We start from the raw sequence: 16,714 nt of genomic DNA on the forward strand, positions 1-16,714 counted from the left end.
ATTCTCCACTGTATTACCTGCACACTCATCTAAACGGGTTAGATTAGCTAAGGGATCCTTGGCTAAGGATTCCCTCCAATTACAAGTAACAGCCCTGTCAACAATATCAATGGAATAACATGTATCATCATCAGAAGGTTCAGTCGCCTTGCGAGCAAGACTGAACTCAATGGTGTCATCCCCTACCTCTAAGGTTATGATTCCACGTTTGACATCGATTACAGCCCCAGTTGTATGTAAAAATGGTCTACCTAGAATAATAGGTATCTGACTGTCCTCAACAATGTCCAAAACAACGAAATCGACTGGAATAAAAAACTTACCCACTCGAACGGGTACATCCTCTAGAACTCCTATAGGTCTCTGAGTCGATCTATTTGTCATTTGAACGGTAATATTGGTCACCTTGAGTCTACCAATATTTAACCTTTCGCAAACAGAATATGGCATGACACTGACACTGGCCCCTAAATCACAAAGGGCCTTTCCAATTTCGTGGTTACCTATAGTGCAAGGAATTGAAAAGCTACCCGGGTCCTTTAATTTGGGTGGTATATTAATTTGCGAAAGAGCATTGCATTCTTCCACAAAAGCAACATTACAATCATCACGAAAATTTCTCTTACGATTTAAAATGTCTTTCATAAACTTAGCGTAAGAGGGTACCTGGGTAATTAGATCAGTGAAAGGAATCGTTACCTCGAGATTCTGGACCATCTCCAAAAACTTACCAAACTTGCGCTCCAACTTAGTATTCTTTAAACGCTCCGGATACGGGACTGCAACACTGGCCGTAGGATCAGTAACCTTCGGCTGCCGTAAGTTTAAAACCTCCGTCAAATCATCAATAAGGGTAGAATCATGCAAACTAGTTGACGGGTTTGCATCCTGCACTGAAGACCCAGTCGATCGACCATTGGTCTCGGTCGATCGACCAACCTGGCTGGGCGTGAACAGTTCCTGGACAGAGACTATTTCTTCAGGAGCCTCAGTCGATCGACTGAGAGTGTTGGTCGATCGACTGCTTATGCTGGGTGTGAATAGTTTCTGATCAGAAAGTTTTTCATCTGGCGCTCCAGTCGATCGACTGATAGTAGTGGTCGATCGACCAGAGGTACTGGCAATTGAGCTCGTTTTTGCACCAGAAATTAAACTAGCTTCTTCATCATTTCCCGAGTCTCCTCTTGGCTTGTCGGGACTTTTATAAGAGAGGCCACTTCTGAGATTAATGGCATTAATCGTTTCAATTGGCCCTTCACATTTGCTTGAAGAATTGGCAACTTGCTTAGCCTCTATGTTCTCCAATTGCTTCACAAAATTCTTTGAGGACTCAATCCCGGCTGCTTCTATATTCGCCACTTGAACCAAAAGAGTTTGGACCATTTCTCTCAACTCCGCGGTCTCATCTGGATAATGGACAGGAATTTCAACTCTTTCCTTGGAAGCCTCAAATGCCTCGAGCTTCTCGAGATTGCCAGTAATAGAAGTAATGAGTGTCACAACGGCACTCATTTCATCACTTTGCTTTTGTGATTTTCCACGTGAACTCCCAAACTCAGCTCTATGGACTTCCATCTCCTCAATAGTATTCCAACCTTTATTCTGACCGGTATTGTTTTGGAACCTACCATTTGCAGCTGCGTCCAGGATGACCTTGTAATCATCATATAAGGCATTGTAGAATAAGTTGCAAAGATACCACTGCTGGAAACCATGGTGAGGGACAGCTCAGACCAAACTTTTGAAACGTCCCCATGCTTCACAAAAGCCCTCATCAGCTCCTTGCTGGAAATTTGTAATTTTACTCTCAAGGCATTAGTCTTTGGAAGTGGAAAGTACTTCTTGTAGAAGGCTAATGCTAGAGATGTCCAATCTGTGACTCCAGCTGCTACCCTATCAAGGTAGTGGTACCAATCTCTCGCCGAATCCTTCAAGGAGTATAAAAACAATACCCCCTTTACTTCATCCTGAGTCACCCCAGCCGGTATAGGTATGGAACAGCAGTAGTCTGTGAAACTTTCCATATGCTTCAAGGGGTCTTCATCTGGTAGACCAACAAACTGATTTCGCTCCACTAAATCGATATAAGAGGAACGAAACTCAAAGTTACCGATAGTAGGGGTAGGTAACACGTGCCCCTTTGGAAGGTGGTGCTCCTTTGGCTGAAGATTATCATATATTGTAGCCATATTCGCAAAACTGAGAGTACTCAAGTCTTCCTCTCAAAAACCTGTCTTCTAACTGTGCAAAAGCAAAACTAGAAGCAAGGGTAAGCAACGGCCTCAAGGAACCAATGTTCCTTGAGACAAGAAAAATAAACTAAAAATAAAACAAACAGAATTACACCGTCTCCCCGGCAACGGCGCCAAAATTTGATACCATCGTTTTGTATCAAAATTAAATTTATAATTCCAAACTAAAACTATAGCTAGTGATAGTAAGGGTCGAACCACAGAGAGACAAGATCAATTTTGTTTGCTATTTTTAGTCTATAAAAGTAACAATTAAGTGGGGTCTTTGAATTTGGTTGATTCTAATGACTAATTGCTAAATATGAAATTTCTCAACAAGATGAAAGAGAGATCGGGAACTTCGGTTCACCATGGCTAAGGTCAGGTCAATAAGGTAGCAGAGGTCCTATAATACGGTCTCAGGGAATATGAGCAAGCCTTTCGATCTGTGCTCAACTTAACCTTACGGTCTACTACTTCCCAAGAATTTCTCAAAGCTTTCGCTCAAAGGAATGTCCAATCTAATGATAATTTAAATTACTAATCTTTTTATCTAGTAAAAGGGTATATCAAAAGACAACAAGATTGATACGTAAGAATATCACACTAATAAATTAACCCTAATCAATGCCATGGCTCACCTCGTTCCCAATCAATAAAATTAACTACGCATAATTAAAACTATAACAATTGCGAAATTAAAGACATACAATGAAATTGACATAATTAAAATTGAATTTAAGATAGAAGAAGAAAACTGAAATACTTGAATAAAAACTAGTAAAAACAAGAATTGGATTAACAAGGAATAAAAGAAGAAGTAAATTGAATTAAAGCTTACTAAGGATTGATGAAAAAAGTATAGAGATTCGAGTTCCGTCGTCTCTCCCAAAAACTAGATCTAAACTTGTGTTTTTGAATAATAAAAAGCATAACCTAAAATTGTAGCTGCGTTCTACTGGTAAGCGATGCCCCAAAAAGAGTTGATTACAATTGGGCTTTTAAAAGTCTAACACGAAGAATTAAATGCAGCTCGCAGACTAGTTGATCGACCGGTCGGCACGGTCGATCGACTGGGCAATTTAGAACAGTAGCTTCTGATGAACTTCAACGGTCGATCGACTGTATAGCATGGTCGATCGACTGGACTTAGCTGTGTAGTGGCTTCTTTCTCTCTTCAAATCAGCTCTTCACTCCAATGCACGTATCCCAAGGTGAGTGAATCCGAACTCCCTTCTTCCAAGTTCCCTGAAGTTGCCTCCGGAGGACGGTATAGGCTTGATTTAGCTCACTTCCACTCATTCCTACAATAAATCATAGAAAATGCAAAGTAAACCGTTTCGGGAGAAATAGTAGCTTTAAGCTAGCTAATATGCATGGAAATACGTGCCAAAACTGCAAATAAAGTGTATAGAATATGCACGTATCAATAAGGCTAAGAATTTATATGGATATCGATTGGTAGTCGATATGCTAGGCACCGTTGTGAGTTAATTACATTTGTGTAGTAGTTTAGACAAGTCTGGGACAAATTTTGAAGATGACAGCCTTCAGCCCAGGTGACACTTGACCGACAGCTCCTTGCACTCGATCGAGTGCCGCCTCCTCGGCCGAGTGGTTCCTCTTACTCGACCGAGTGGCCCATTTTAGGCGTTTTTTGCCTATGTTTGACTAAGTAACGAACATATACCCTTCATTTCATGATTGTATAGTTCTCCATACGTTTCTGTGGACACCATACCCTTATATGATTAATTCTCTCATGAATTATTTACATATGACGATGTTATTTGGCATTTTACCACCCTAAAGTGTTTAATCAGCAAGTATTAATTTTAGCATGAGTAATGTAGTAAAAAGTTATATAGTAAACTTATATTGTACATATTAATCACTGTGCTCTTATATTGTAAAGATGTCCAAATTACGTAATGTGTGCCATCTATGTGTAACACCCCCATACTCCAAGTGCCTTACCAGGACCACTCAGGTATGAAGACATTACCATCTCGGTTACCCGAGGCAATGATAATCAAACAACAATAGTGAAACAACGTTTATTATAAATAGTTTAACGAATAGTTACAATCCATGAAACCAATTAAAAGTACGATACATTATTCTCAAATGATGTCTAACTGAAATGTAAATGAACTAAGGCTACAATGAGAAGACTCTATCGTCATGTCGTGGCATCCCAGCTATCCCAGTACTCATCTCAATACCTGCTCAATATCTGCTCACCATCCCCGAATGGATCACCGCAGGTTTACAAAACAACACCGGGGTCAGTACTAATCACACAATCAATATAGATAACAATAATAAGATAAACAGACAATGAATCACACACACACACACACACACCACCAACTATCATCATCTCAATCCGATCGTCCACCTGGACCAGCCACTGGGGGACCGCAGCCGTTCCCACCTAAGCCCCGCTCATCATACGAGCGATAACCCTGTCCCATTAATGTGCACATCCCCTTCCGTGGCGGGTTCCACGAAGGGCGAAACTAGGGCGTGAAGTTACTCCCGCAAGTGACCCCACTCAGCCGAGAACGCATATCGAGAACCATCAACAGCAATAACAACCACAAACACAATACAATCATCATATCAAACAACCAAATACAACACATCACCAATATCCCATTATGGGACTAATACCGAGTAGGAAATCCTACCCGGAAAGCACAACAAGCGACGGTATCTACAAACGTATCAAAACGCCTCCTCTACGAATCCTCCTCCTAACACATAACACATAAAGACTACACATCACATACTACACACAAAACCCCCAATCCCTAAATTAGGGTTTAACCAATCTTAACAAAACATTATAAAAACTATATTAAAAGCTTACCCTCGACGCAAGGAATCCAACGACACGAAAAATGACAAGAACCGACCGTCTGAACTCCTGGAATTGCTAAGAATGCGATTAGGAAGATGAAGTGGTTGCTTTCTCTCTTAAACAGGGTTTTAGGTTTTGTAAAAGTGATTTAAAACAATGACGGATATGTTTAAATACCTTAATCGCATAATTAACAAAACCCGAGAAAAACCCCGTAAAACCGGACACTCGATCGAGTACCCAAGGTACTCGATCGAGTACCCCCTTACTCGATCGAGTACCCCAGCTACTCGATCGAGTACCCAACAGGTCAGAAACAATTTTATTTCGCAACTTGCCCTTACTCGACAGAGTAAGGGCTACTCGATAGAGTACCCCAAGACATATAAATACGGAGTATTACACTATGTGTCTTGTATTGGTTATTAAATGCATCACCCTGGAGGACTTTGCTGCGGTGTTAGGTCTTCCCTTTGGCGAGACGCTAGTTGAGTTTTCGGAGGCACTGAAGAGGATGTCTTCTGTTGTGATCAAGAGGTTGATCGGTGATGTTTTGCCTTCGCAGGCTGATATGACTCCCTTCTCGATAGAGAGCTCCTACGTGAGGGATCAATTCAGGCCGAGGGTAGCTGGTGTAGTCCCGTCACTTTTAGGTAGCCCTGAGGCGGAGGCTTATGCATACACGGAGGAGGCCCGGTTGTGGTTGTGGTACTTCTTGGGAACTACATACTTTGGCGATAAGGGAGAGCGCTTGTCGACCAAAGTCATCTCTTTGCCAGCTGATATAGACGCCCCGGGTCAGTACGACTGGGTGACGCCTGCTTTGGCTCGGTTTAACCGTTACCTGCACGCTACAGTACGTCCAAAGATGATGGACGAGGGGAGCGAGCCTGGTCTGGTTGTGTAGGTTTCATTTTGGAGGTATGGGTGATTTGTTTCCGCTTTCCTTTTTGTGGTTTATTTTGTGGGCTTTTATGTTTGTTTGTTCTGTGGTTGTTTTTGTGTTGTTGAAAAAAAAATCCGTTATTGCTTGTTTTTGCAGGCTTGACTATACTCTTACCTTCCCACGCTGGTTTGGAGATGGTGGTGGTTGCGCCGAAGATGTTTCCTGCTGTGAGAGGATGCGTGGTGGCTCGGTGGAAGACGATGAAGTCGACTTATTTAGACTACAGGTGTCGGGTGAACATCGTTCGGTTGGGTGACATGATCTTCTTTATTCCTTTTGTTTTTAAAAGAAGGAAATAGGAATAGGGTGATTAGATAGCATATGAAGCCCCCCAGTTTCTTTGCCTTTTAGGTCATTAGTTGACCGTTTTCTGTTGGGAAATGTGATTATGTTTCCCATTTCTTTACATTTGATCACCTATATGTATACCATTTTAGAGGGATTTTGAATGTATGATTTTAAGACCAAATTCCTCTAAAATTTGAGCCTTGGGCCAGTTTGAAGAAGATGAAAATAAAAAATTATTGTTCATCTTTTCTTCTTCTAATCTTCATAAAAAATCACAAATAAACTCACATAAATTAATACACATTTATATTACTAAAGTAGTTGTATTATTTGTAGTATTCACGGGTTAGTTTTAATGATATCTACTTAATATTACTAGGACTTTTAGGGCAAATTCTTGGGTGCATCCTAAATGAGGTGTTCTAGTTTGAGCACGTGGAGATTAGAGGATCTTCCACTTAATTTCGCAGCTTAAGAACAAGAAATTGTTTGTTGTGTTCATTTGCCATGAACATCAATTTGAGGAAAATCATTTTTCTTTATCTTATTTTGTCTTATATTTTGCATGCATGTTACTAGATATTAAGACAACTAAATCATGGTATTTTAGTATAAAGGAGTCTAATTAGGGGTCTATAACTTTCAATTACATGCGATTATTATGTGTAGGTAACGGTTTCGTAGAGAATCGCTTCTAGTTGTGTGATTTATTCTGAATTATCGCTAAGGTAGGGTTTCCCTACTCAAGTTTAAATATATGTATGAATTGCTACGTGAATGTGATATTAATGGTGATAATGATATTATGTTTGAGATTGTACATTGTTGTTGAGGATCGTTGTGAGAAGTATTGTTGATTTATGGTTGTTCAGAGGAGTCAATTAGGAGATTGCCTCCGGCCAGGATCGCACTTTCTGGTATTCCCAACCACTTGAAGGATATGCACATTAATGGTTTGGGTTATACCGATCGACCATGCAGCCCGTGTGATTTTAGTACCGAGGGGTAGTGAGCATGTTGCAAGTGTGATTTGAATACCATCGAGGCAAAGCACGTGCGCCGTGTGATCCGAGTGTCTATGATTGGGGAGACCTGTGATCCGTAGCAAGCCTCGTGGTATTGAGTATGATGATGGTAACATATGATGAGACGGGTGTAACGTTGAATATAATAGTTATGACATGCAATGATGATGTTGGTGATGGGCGATGTCGTGCTTATTTTTCTAGCTTGATTATATATATATATATATATATATATATATATATATATATATATATATATATATATATATATATATATATATATATATATATATATATATGTGGTTGACGGGTGTTGTGCTTTTGTCAAACTTCTTCTAAAAACCTTTATGCGGTGATCCATTTAATATCTCCGGGAAATTATGAGCAGTGAGTCTTGACAGGTAGTCATGTGATTGTTATGGCTTACTGGAGGGGAATGGAGGATGCAAGACTGACATAGAGTCTCACTTAGTAGTTATTATCACCGTAGATTATGGATCTTAATTACTATTCCGCTGTACTTTGGTTTTTGAATTTTGAATTGTAACGGGTATTTGTTTTGGTATTTGTTAACAAAGTATTAAATGTTATTTATGATGTTGATTTGATATTTACTACCTCGGCCAACTGAGATGGTAACCTTCCTATTTGGCTTAGAAGGTCTTGCTAAAGGCTCCTCGGTAAATGGTGTAACAAAGTGGTATCAGCGCGATGATTTTAAAACCTAAACAAATGAACCAATTGAACATAGGGTGTCAAATAAAATGAACCCTCGGTAGAGATTGTTAGGATCCCTCTTATGGTCCGGTTGGGAAGACGTCCCTAAATCACACCCTGGCCCTCTAAGTCTTAAATAACTAACTATATGGGAGTATGAGAGTGGGTAATTAGAGTGAATGTTTTACTGATTGGATGTGATGAATTTGATTTTTGAATTTGTGGTGGTATAATTGAGTTGACTATGAATACGATGAGTATGATGAGCAATGTGATTGGCATGAGTAAGTGAAGTAATAATGTTAATGGTTGATGATGCCTTAAGACAAATTAATCTCATTGTTTATTTAATCGTGTGCCTTTTTAGTTTTTATATTTTAGCAAAAGAGCTCTAATCGTCAATGAAGATTGCACAAGGATGATCAAAGACGAAGAATGTCATAGATTGAGTCATTGTGTTGTAAAAGATCATTAAACTCGGATAATTATCTAAGTGCTTCAAAATACACAATGTAGTTCACTGTGGTTTCTAGCTCAGATCTTAAGGAAACTTTTCGAAAATATTTAAATTCTTTAAAATCTCTTTCCAAACTTTCAACATACCTTATACACTTCAAAAAAATCTAATTTGATCATTTAAATTGAGAAGAAATCTTTTGATATCTTACAATAGAATTTGCTTGCACAAAAAGACACATACCAAAAATGGGTTGTTTGCTTTTACAAATATGGTAATGTTTATGGTTTCCATGAACATCACAATTTATATTCTTTCTTGATCAAAAACTTGATCCATTTTTGTTAATATGTGGGCAACAAGATTAGTTGGACTAGTAAGCTAGATTACTTATTCAAGTAACTCATTTCTTGCATAAGGAGTTCGGTCTTGCTTGGACAATAATTCGACCACTTTGATAATGTTTCTCAAGTTTAAATTGTTTACAATATTTCTTCACTTGGACTATATAATTTTGTGTGACGTTTTGAGATATGAAGTAGACACTACTTGGACATTATAAATATCATGCTTAATTCATTTGGACAAGTGTGCAACAAAGATTCTTAAACTGAAAAAGACTTAAGCTTTAATCGAGTAAATTAACTTTGAAAAATCGTTTTTATCATTTTTAACAATCATTGAGTCACATTTTGCAAATTTATTTTGACTCTTTTAAAGAGCTAGTTCGTTGCGCAAAAGAAATGTATCCGTGTTCGATGATCTCGTGTTAAGAACTTAAATGTTATCTCCACCGTTCATTGTGTGAACATATTGAGATTCGTGTGTCTTGTAACAAACCGAGTAGAACCAAACCATAAAGTTTTACTGCGGAGTAGCTTTAAGCACAAAGTCTTCGAAGCAGAGTAGCTTCAGAGTATGGAGTCTTTCGGCAGAGTAGCCTAAAGAAAAAGTCTTGTTACGGAGTAGCTTTAATTAAGAGTCTTGGAAGCGGAGTAGCTTTTAAGCAATAACAACATGGTAGGTTGGGGAGTTATTTTATTATTCGGGGTGGTCTTAGTTTGTATGAGTTTACTTCTAAGACGTTTATTAAAATAGCGCTGGACGTAGGTCGTGGATTAGTGACCGAACCAGTTTTAAAAACATCGTTTATCTTGCCTATTTACATTTTATTTCTGCTGCACTTAACTCTCGATCTTATTTCAGAATCCACTGTTGATTACTTTGTGACTTATGCTTGCTGAATTGTTGTTGCATGCTTCGAACTTTATAGTTCTAAGTATCAACTTCTCCTTTGATGTATGTGTAGTCAAAAGTGTTTAAGAGTTTTAAAAGAAACTTTTAAAAAGATTAAATCTTTAAATAGACACTTAATTCACCCCCTCCACCTCTTAGGTGTTTTGCCCACACTCTTCAATTGGTATCAGAGCCTTGTTCTCTTGATATATTGGTTAATTACCAGAGAGTTGATCCTATATTCATGGACGGGAAACATACTAAGTACCCTAACTTCAAAGGGGATAACTACTCTCGGTGGAAATATGGTATGGAACACTATGTCAAAAGCACAGATTATGAGTGTCGAATCATAATTCAAGAGGGCCCCCTTTCTATAACGGTCACTGATTCTGCTGGGAATAGTACCGTAAAAAGTGAGGAAAGTTATGTCGACGCCGATTATCGTAAAGTCGAGAAAAGTTCTAAAGCCATGTCCATTATTCAATATGGCATTGATGAAGAAGAAATTAATCGGATCTTCAGATTTGCCTCGGCCAAAGAGATTTGGGACATCCTATGCCTTAGTTATGAGGGAACGTGTTAAGTCAGGAAGCATCGTATTGACCTTCTCATGTAACATTATAAGATGTTCAATATGATGAAAGACGAGTCCATCAAAGGTCTTTCCTCTCGGTTTTCTAGTATTGTTAATGAGCATAAGAGTCTAGGTATAGAGCTAGAATCCGAGGATATAGTCCGAAAGATCATTCGTATCCTAACTGATAAATGGCAACCGAAGATGACGACTATTGAGGAGGCTAAAGATCTATCCAAATTGTCCCTCAATGAACTAATGGGCTCGCTCATGGCACATGAGTTAACTCTCATGACGCGTTCGGGTGAATATTCCAAAGCTAGTGGTTTCGCTGTCAAATTAACCACAAGTGATGACGAACAAGCCATGAACTCACGTAATATGGCGGGTATGATCAACAGTCACAATCCTAAGCAGTTTAACAATTCTAGTAAGAAACGTTTTCAAAAGAAATGAACTTATTTCACGGTGGCTTTTCTCAAATGTGGTGAGAAAGATAACCTTATCAAAGATTACCCAAGTGGAATGAGTTAAAATCTAAAGACAAACAAGATGTTGTGAAAAAAGATTTTAAGCATAAGGTCATGTCTGCAATATGAGGTGCATCTGATTCCGATGAGGATGAAAGACTTGAAGAAGAATTAGAGGCAAGCGTTTGCATGACTACTCGTCTTGATCACAATGGTCCCAAGTATTCAAAGAATGGGTCCGCACTATGTCTTATGGCTCACTCCGACAATTCTCATGATGATTCCGACACCGAGGTAATTAATCTCGAGAACAAGGTTAGGACTCTTTCTAAAGAAAAAACTATTTTTAATGATTGATAATTTAATCGATAAGTGTCTAGCTAAAACGGAGAAACTCGATGCTATGCAAACTCTGAGGATATAGCCGAAGAGAATGTTGGTCTTAAAGAATGTCTAGACAAGGTAAAATAAAGTAACATCATCCCCTCCTTTAAAAAGAAAGTCAAGAAATTGAGGAAAGAAAACCTTGTTCTCACTAATATTGGTAGCTCGTCAAAAGCCACAGTGACCTCCATTGTTGCTTCTGATGTTGAAAAAGAAAACGAGTCTTTGATTAGTCAATTTAATGCTTTAGCTAAGGAACGTGATTCCCTGCTTGCTGAATTCACCTCGTGTCAACGTGATAGCAAATAACTTGAAAAAATTGCTTTATTAATAAGTGATGAAGCAAATCATGCTAAACATGCTTTTGACAAATTAAGAGAATTAAATCATGACCATCTTGCTAAAACTAAAACATTGAGCAAAAAGTTAAATAATGCTAAAGAGTTTTACAAGAAGTGGGAAGGAGGCCAATCTGTTTTGGACTTTCTCACAACTCAATCCCAAAAATATGAAAAGAAAGCTGGACTTGGTTTCAAACGCAAAAGTAATGTCCATTGTTGCATTCGAAATCAACACCCAAGCAAAACTCATTTCCGAAGAAGAAAATATGTAGCCTTCCCGAGTATATCATTTGCTATTATTGTGGAAAGACCAGTCATATATTTAATCGTTGCCCTAAAAGTATAAATGACTTAGATAAGAACATCAAAGTTGCTAAAAATGTGTGGATTTCCAAAGACTTCATTAATGATGCGATTCACAGAAAGGGTCCCAAACCTGTTTGGGTTCCTAAACTACCCTCTTGATTTATTTTAGGCATTAGTGAAAGGCCGCAATAATTGGTACTTGGATAGTGGATGTTCACGCCACATGACGAGAAATGAAGACCAATTTCTCTCTCTAGAAGCCTACAATGGTGGCACCGTGATGTTTGGTGACAATAATAAAGGTGAAATAATTGCAATTGGGATGGTTGGTAAGTCATCATCACAATGTGTCGAGAAAGTGTTGCATGTCAAAGGTTTAATGTATAATCTTCTTAGCATATCTCAATTGTGTGGTAACGGTAATATAGCTGAATTTTGTGCTAATGAATGTCGTGTCCTAAATAGTAATACAAGGGAAATTATTTTAGAAGGAAAACGTGTTAAAGATGTTAACTTAACTAATCTCTGTGCATTGTCTAGTCGTACCATGTCTTGTGTAAGTGCTTTAAAGAAAAACGACCCATGGCTTTCGAATAAAAGATTAGGTCACGTAAATACTAGAACATTGAACACCCTTAAGCGACTTTACTTAGTCGATGGCATTCCTAACATTAAATTTGACTAACGGTTTATGTGATGATTGCGCTAGAGGAAAACAAGTAAAAAACTCCTTTAAATCCAAAAAGTTCATTAGTACATCAGAACCTCTTGTGTTACTTTATAATTATTTATGTGGACCAATGCGTGTTAGAATTAAGGGAGGTATTCATTTTTTATGTGTGATTGTTGATGATTTCCAACGATTTGTTTGGTTTCTCTACTTAAGTTCTAAAGATGAAGTATTTGATGAATTTTTAATTTGGTTGAAAAAGGTCCAAAACAAGTTTATTAAAAAGCTCATATCTTTGAGATCCGACTATGAAACCGAATTTGAACATGCATCATTTATTACTTATTGTGATGAGCACGGTATTAGCCATAAACTTTTCCGCACGTGCTACAACTCAAAAAATTAGGGTTGTGGAACGTATGAACCGTACTCTTGAAAACATGGCTAGGACTATGCTTATTATTAGTAAGTTGCCAAAAACCTTTTGGGCCGAAGCCATCAACACATCATTATGCATGTCACATATATAACCGTGTTATGATCCGAATAATGCTTAACAAAACTCCCTACGATTTGCTAAAAGGAAGAAAACCTAACATATTTTATTTGAAATGCTTTGGAAGCAAATGTTTTGTTCACAATAACGGATGTCAAACGGCTTTTCTAAATTGTTATTTAGAAGAAGATGTTTTTATGGACCAACCACCGTGTTTTATGAAAAATGAATTTCCAAACCATGTTTTTAAATTGGATAAAGCGCTTTATGCTTTAAAACAAGCTCCAAGAGCTTGGAATGATCGTTTGTCAAAATTTCTTTTAGAAAATGGTTTTTTGCGTGGATTCATTGATTAAACAGTCACACTGTGGTGAGCTATTGATTGTACATATTTATGTCGATGTCATAATATGTGGTGCAATGAATGAACTCCTTTATTCTTACTTTTCGGAACTAGTGAAATCTGAGTTTAAAATGAGTATGATGGGAGAACTAGGATTCTTCCTTGGGTTTGAAATTAAGCAAACTCAAGATGGTCTGATGATTCATCAACAAAAGTACATAAAGGAGATGTTAAGTAAATTCGGAATGAGTAATTCAAACCATTTCTCTACGCCTATGGTATAATTCATCAAGCTTGACAAAGATGAGGATGGTAAGAAAGTTGATGAAACGATGTATCGAGGTATGATTGGTTCATTACTTTGTTTAACTGCTAGTCGTCCGGATATTTTATTAAGTTTATGTCTATGTGCTCGTTTCCAAGAAAGTCCTAGAGAATGGCACTTCGTTGCTTTAAAACGTATTCTTAGGTAATTGATTGGAACGCAAAATTTGTATCTTTGGTATCCCTCACATTGTCCTTTCAAGCTTTTAGGATACTCGGATGCAAATTATGCCGGAAGCGCTGATGATAGAAAGAGCACGTCCGGAACTGCCACTTTCTTAGGTCCGTGTTTGATTTCATGGGTGTCAAAGAAACAATATACCGTCGTTCTTTCCACCGCTGAAAGCGAGTATGTAAGTGCCGCATTGTTTTGCGCCCAAGTTCTTTGGGTTCGACAACAATTTCATTACGGTATTATCTTTGATTCAACTCCTATCTTGTGTGATAAAACCAGTGCTATTAATATTTCCAAGAACCCAATAAAACACTCAAGGACTTAACATATTGACAAAAGACATCACTTTTTACGTGATCATGTCAAAATTGGTCATTATCAACTTAATTTTTGTAGAACGAACCTTATTACAAAACCGCAGAAAAGAGAACAATTCGTAAAACTTCAGTTGGATATTGGTTTGTTAAATTGTGCATAAATTTAATTAATGAATTACCTCGCATGATTGACTAAAGTAGACGTTTTACGTATTTGTTAAACTAAGACGATTTTATGTTAAGACGGAATGAATGAAATGAGTAATCGACATGTAAAATTCGTTGTGTAAAATTGTTATATGTATTGAGCCACTAAAGTGAATGACTCACACCCATCAAATCCCATTTTATCATTCCCCATGCCCATTTGTAGCCACTTGAAACACTCATGCCCTCACCCTATGCATGGGTACACCTCCCTCAACACCCAACCATATATCACCTTTTACTATTCACCCTTTCCACCTCATTTTCTTCACTTTCAAATATTTTAAAACCATTCACCTCACCTCACTTCTCTCTAAAACCGTCCGAAAATTTCCTCTCCCAACTCTAACTCTCACCTTTACTTTGAAAGTCATGCCTCCCAAGAAAACCCTCAACAAATCCATCAAGGAAATTAGAGATTCCTATTTACGAAAACCCCAAACCAAAGCTACCTACCGAAGACCTACAACCGAAAGCCTTCGTTCCAAATTTGTTCAAAATCAAAACCCGGCAACAAAACCAAATGTTACTCCAATGTCGAGAAGGAATACGGTAGCAAAGCGTCCCAAAACAGTCGCCGAGGGTAGGAGGTTCTCAATTCGGATTTTTAATCGAAAATTCAATTTCACTTAACAATATGCAATGGAAACCGAAGAGGTTGATGGTGGTTCTAAGGTTGTTGGTGAAGTTGATGATGATGGAACTCCTATTTTCGAAAAAAGGAGTTGATGTTAATATTGATGTTGATATTGGTAACAAGGATGAAATTGAAGAAAAGGAGGATCTTGGTGAGAAAGGAGAAGAAACCGTGAAGGAAGGAGAGAAAGATGAAAAAGAAGATGAAAAGAATGAGGAAAATGAGAAAAGCATGGAAGAAGAAAAGAGTGGAAAAATCGAAAAATCGAGAGTAATAAAAAATCGAGTGAAAAGAACGAAAAATCAAAGAGTGATGAAAAATTGAGTGAAAAGAACGAAAAACCAAAGAGTAAGAAGAAATAAAAGAGACAAAAATCAAAAGAAAAGAGTGGAAAAGAAAGTAAGGAAGAAAAAAAAAGAGTGATGAAGAGATGTTGAGTAAGATGGTTCGAAATCGAAAAAGGAAGGGAAAGGGAAAGGTTATTGCTAGTTATGTAGATGAAGGCAAAATGAAAGTTGATAAAGACGAGTTGAATGTCGTCTTTGGTGATGATGATTTGTTCATAAAGAACAATGAAACCGTGACACCCAAACCCCGAGGAATGCAAACTCAATAATGCTTGAGGAAGAGGAAAATCGAAGAAGTGGTGGAAGTTGAAGTTAATGAAGAAGAAATTGATGATAAACTTGATGAAGTCGATGTGAAATCGAAAAGTGTCTTGATTACTATTGATCAACCATTGGATGAAAACTAGAACAAGGCACTTGAGATTCTTCAACAACACCGCTTTCCTCAAATTGTATACGATTGATGCAAGCATGTGATTCGAGGTAACTTTCAGTCCGGTAGACGCTATGATCTTGATTGGTTTGACTCTTCTCCCGCCTTTAAGTTTTTTAAAGATGCAATTTTTGCCCAAAATTGGAAAAATCATCTCCATTACTATGGAAAAAAGTCTATTTAGCCGAGTTGGTTCAGTTCTATACCACGGTGAAGGTAGATGTTGATTTCGGCTCACTTAGCGTCGTGATCAACAATAAGCATTTGAGCTTCAGTGTCGAAAGTGTTGGTAAGATGTTTGAGATTCCAACAACCGGGTTGTCTAAGTTTCCAAAGACTGGATGGGCTACAATTGACGGGATTACTTCCTTAACCATGATGACTAAGTACTTGTGTCCAATTGCTAATTCTTGCAATGTTCTCACTGCTCGAGAACTTACGATAAATCGTAGGTTCTTCTTTAATATCATTTATCGAACCTTTGATACCTTGTGAGGGAAGCCGTGGAAAATCCTTCGTCTTGGACATGTGGTTAATCTATCACATAGCTACCCATTTGCAGATCAACTTACCCGCTTTAATGTTCTTTCACATTGATCATATTGCGAAGATTGTTGAGAAGCGTAAGGTTGATAGTACCACTGTTTTAGCTTATGGAATGTGGTTGTCTTTAATCTTTGAAAAAATAGAAATTGTTGACTCGACAAGCTTTGGGGTTGATAACCTATATGATTTAGTGACTTCGGGTATACTCTGGATGATGTTCTTGCAAATCAAGATTGATAAGCTTGCTCGTAGATGGCCGGGTGGTAAGACATCTAGTGTTGGTTCTACATCGTTTGATTCCGCTACTATTGCAGATCTCAACAAGCATATGAAGAAGATGATGAATCTCCAACGCTGATATAAATCCATTTTAAC

At 37.9% G+C, this 16,714-nt stretch overlaps 1 protein-coding gene and 1 non-coding gene across 2 annotated transcripts; both read left to right on the forward strand.

The window, feature by feature from the left end:
* The first annotated feature begins 1,708 nt into the window (after positions 1–1,708).
* On the forward strand, positions 1,709–1,816 carry LOC141635437 (small nucleolar RNA R71). Its single transcript, XR_012540128.1, has one exon. It is a non-coding gene; the product is annotated as a small nucleolar RNA R71 (small nucleolar RNA).
* Positions 1,817–10,394: 8,578 nt separating this feature from the next.
* LOC141631909 (uncharacterized) lies at positions 10,395–12,529 on the forward strand. The gene is made up of 3 exons (XM_074444515.1): positions 10,395–10,731; positions 10,944–11,107; positions 12,014–12,529. The coding sequence occupies exons 1-3, from the start codon at positions 10,395–10,397 to the stop codon at positions 12,527–12,529; spliced, it is 1,017 nt and encodes a 338-aa protein (XP_074300616.1).
* Positions 12,530–16,714: the final 4,185 nt, after the last annotated feature.

The sequence above is a fragment of the Silene latifolia genome, chromosome Y, assembly GCF_048544455.1.
Source record: "Silene latifolia isolate original U9 population chromosome Y, ASM4854445v1, whole genome shotgun sequence".
Classification (NCBI taxonomy): Eukaryota; Viridiplantae; Streptophyta; class Magnoliopsida; order Caryophyllales; family Caryophyllaceae; genus Silene; species Silene latifolia.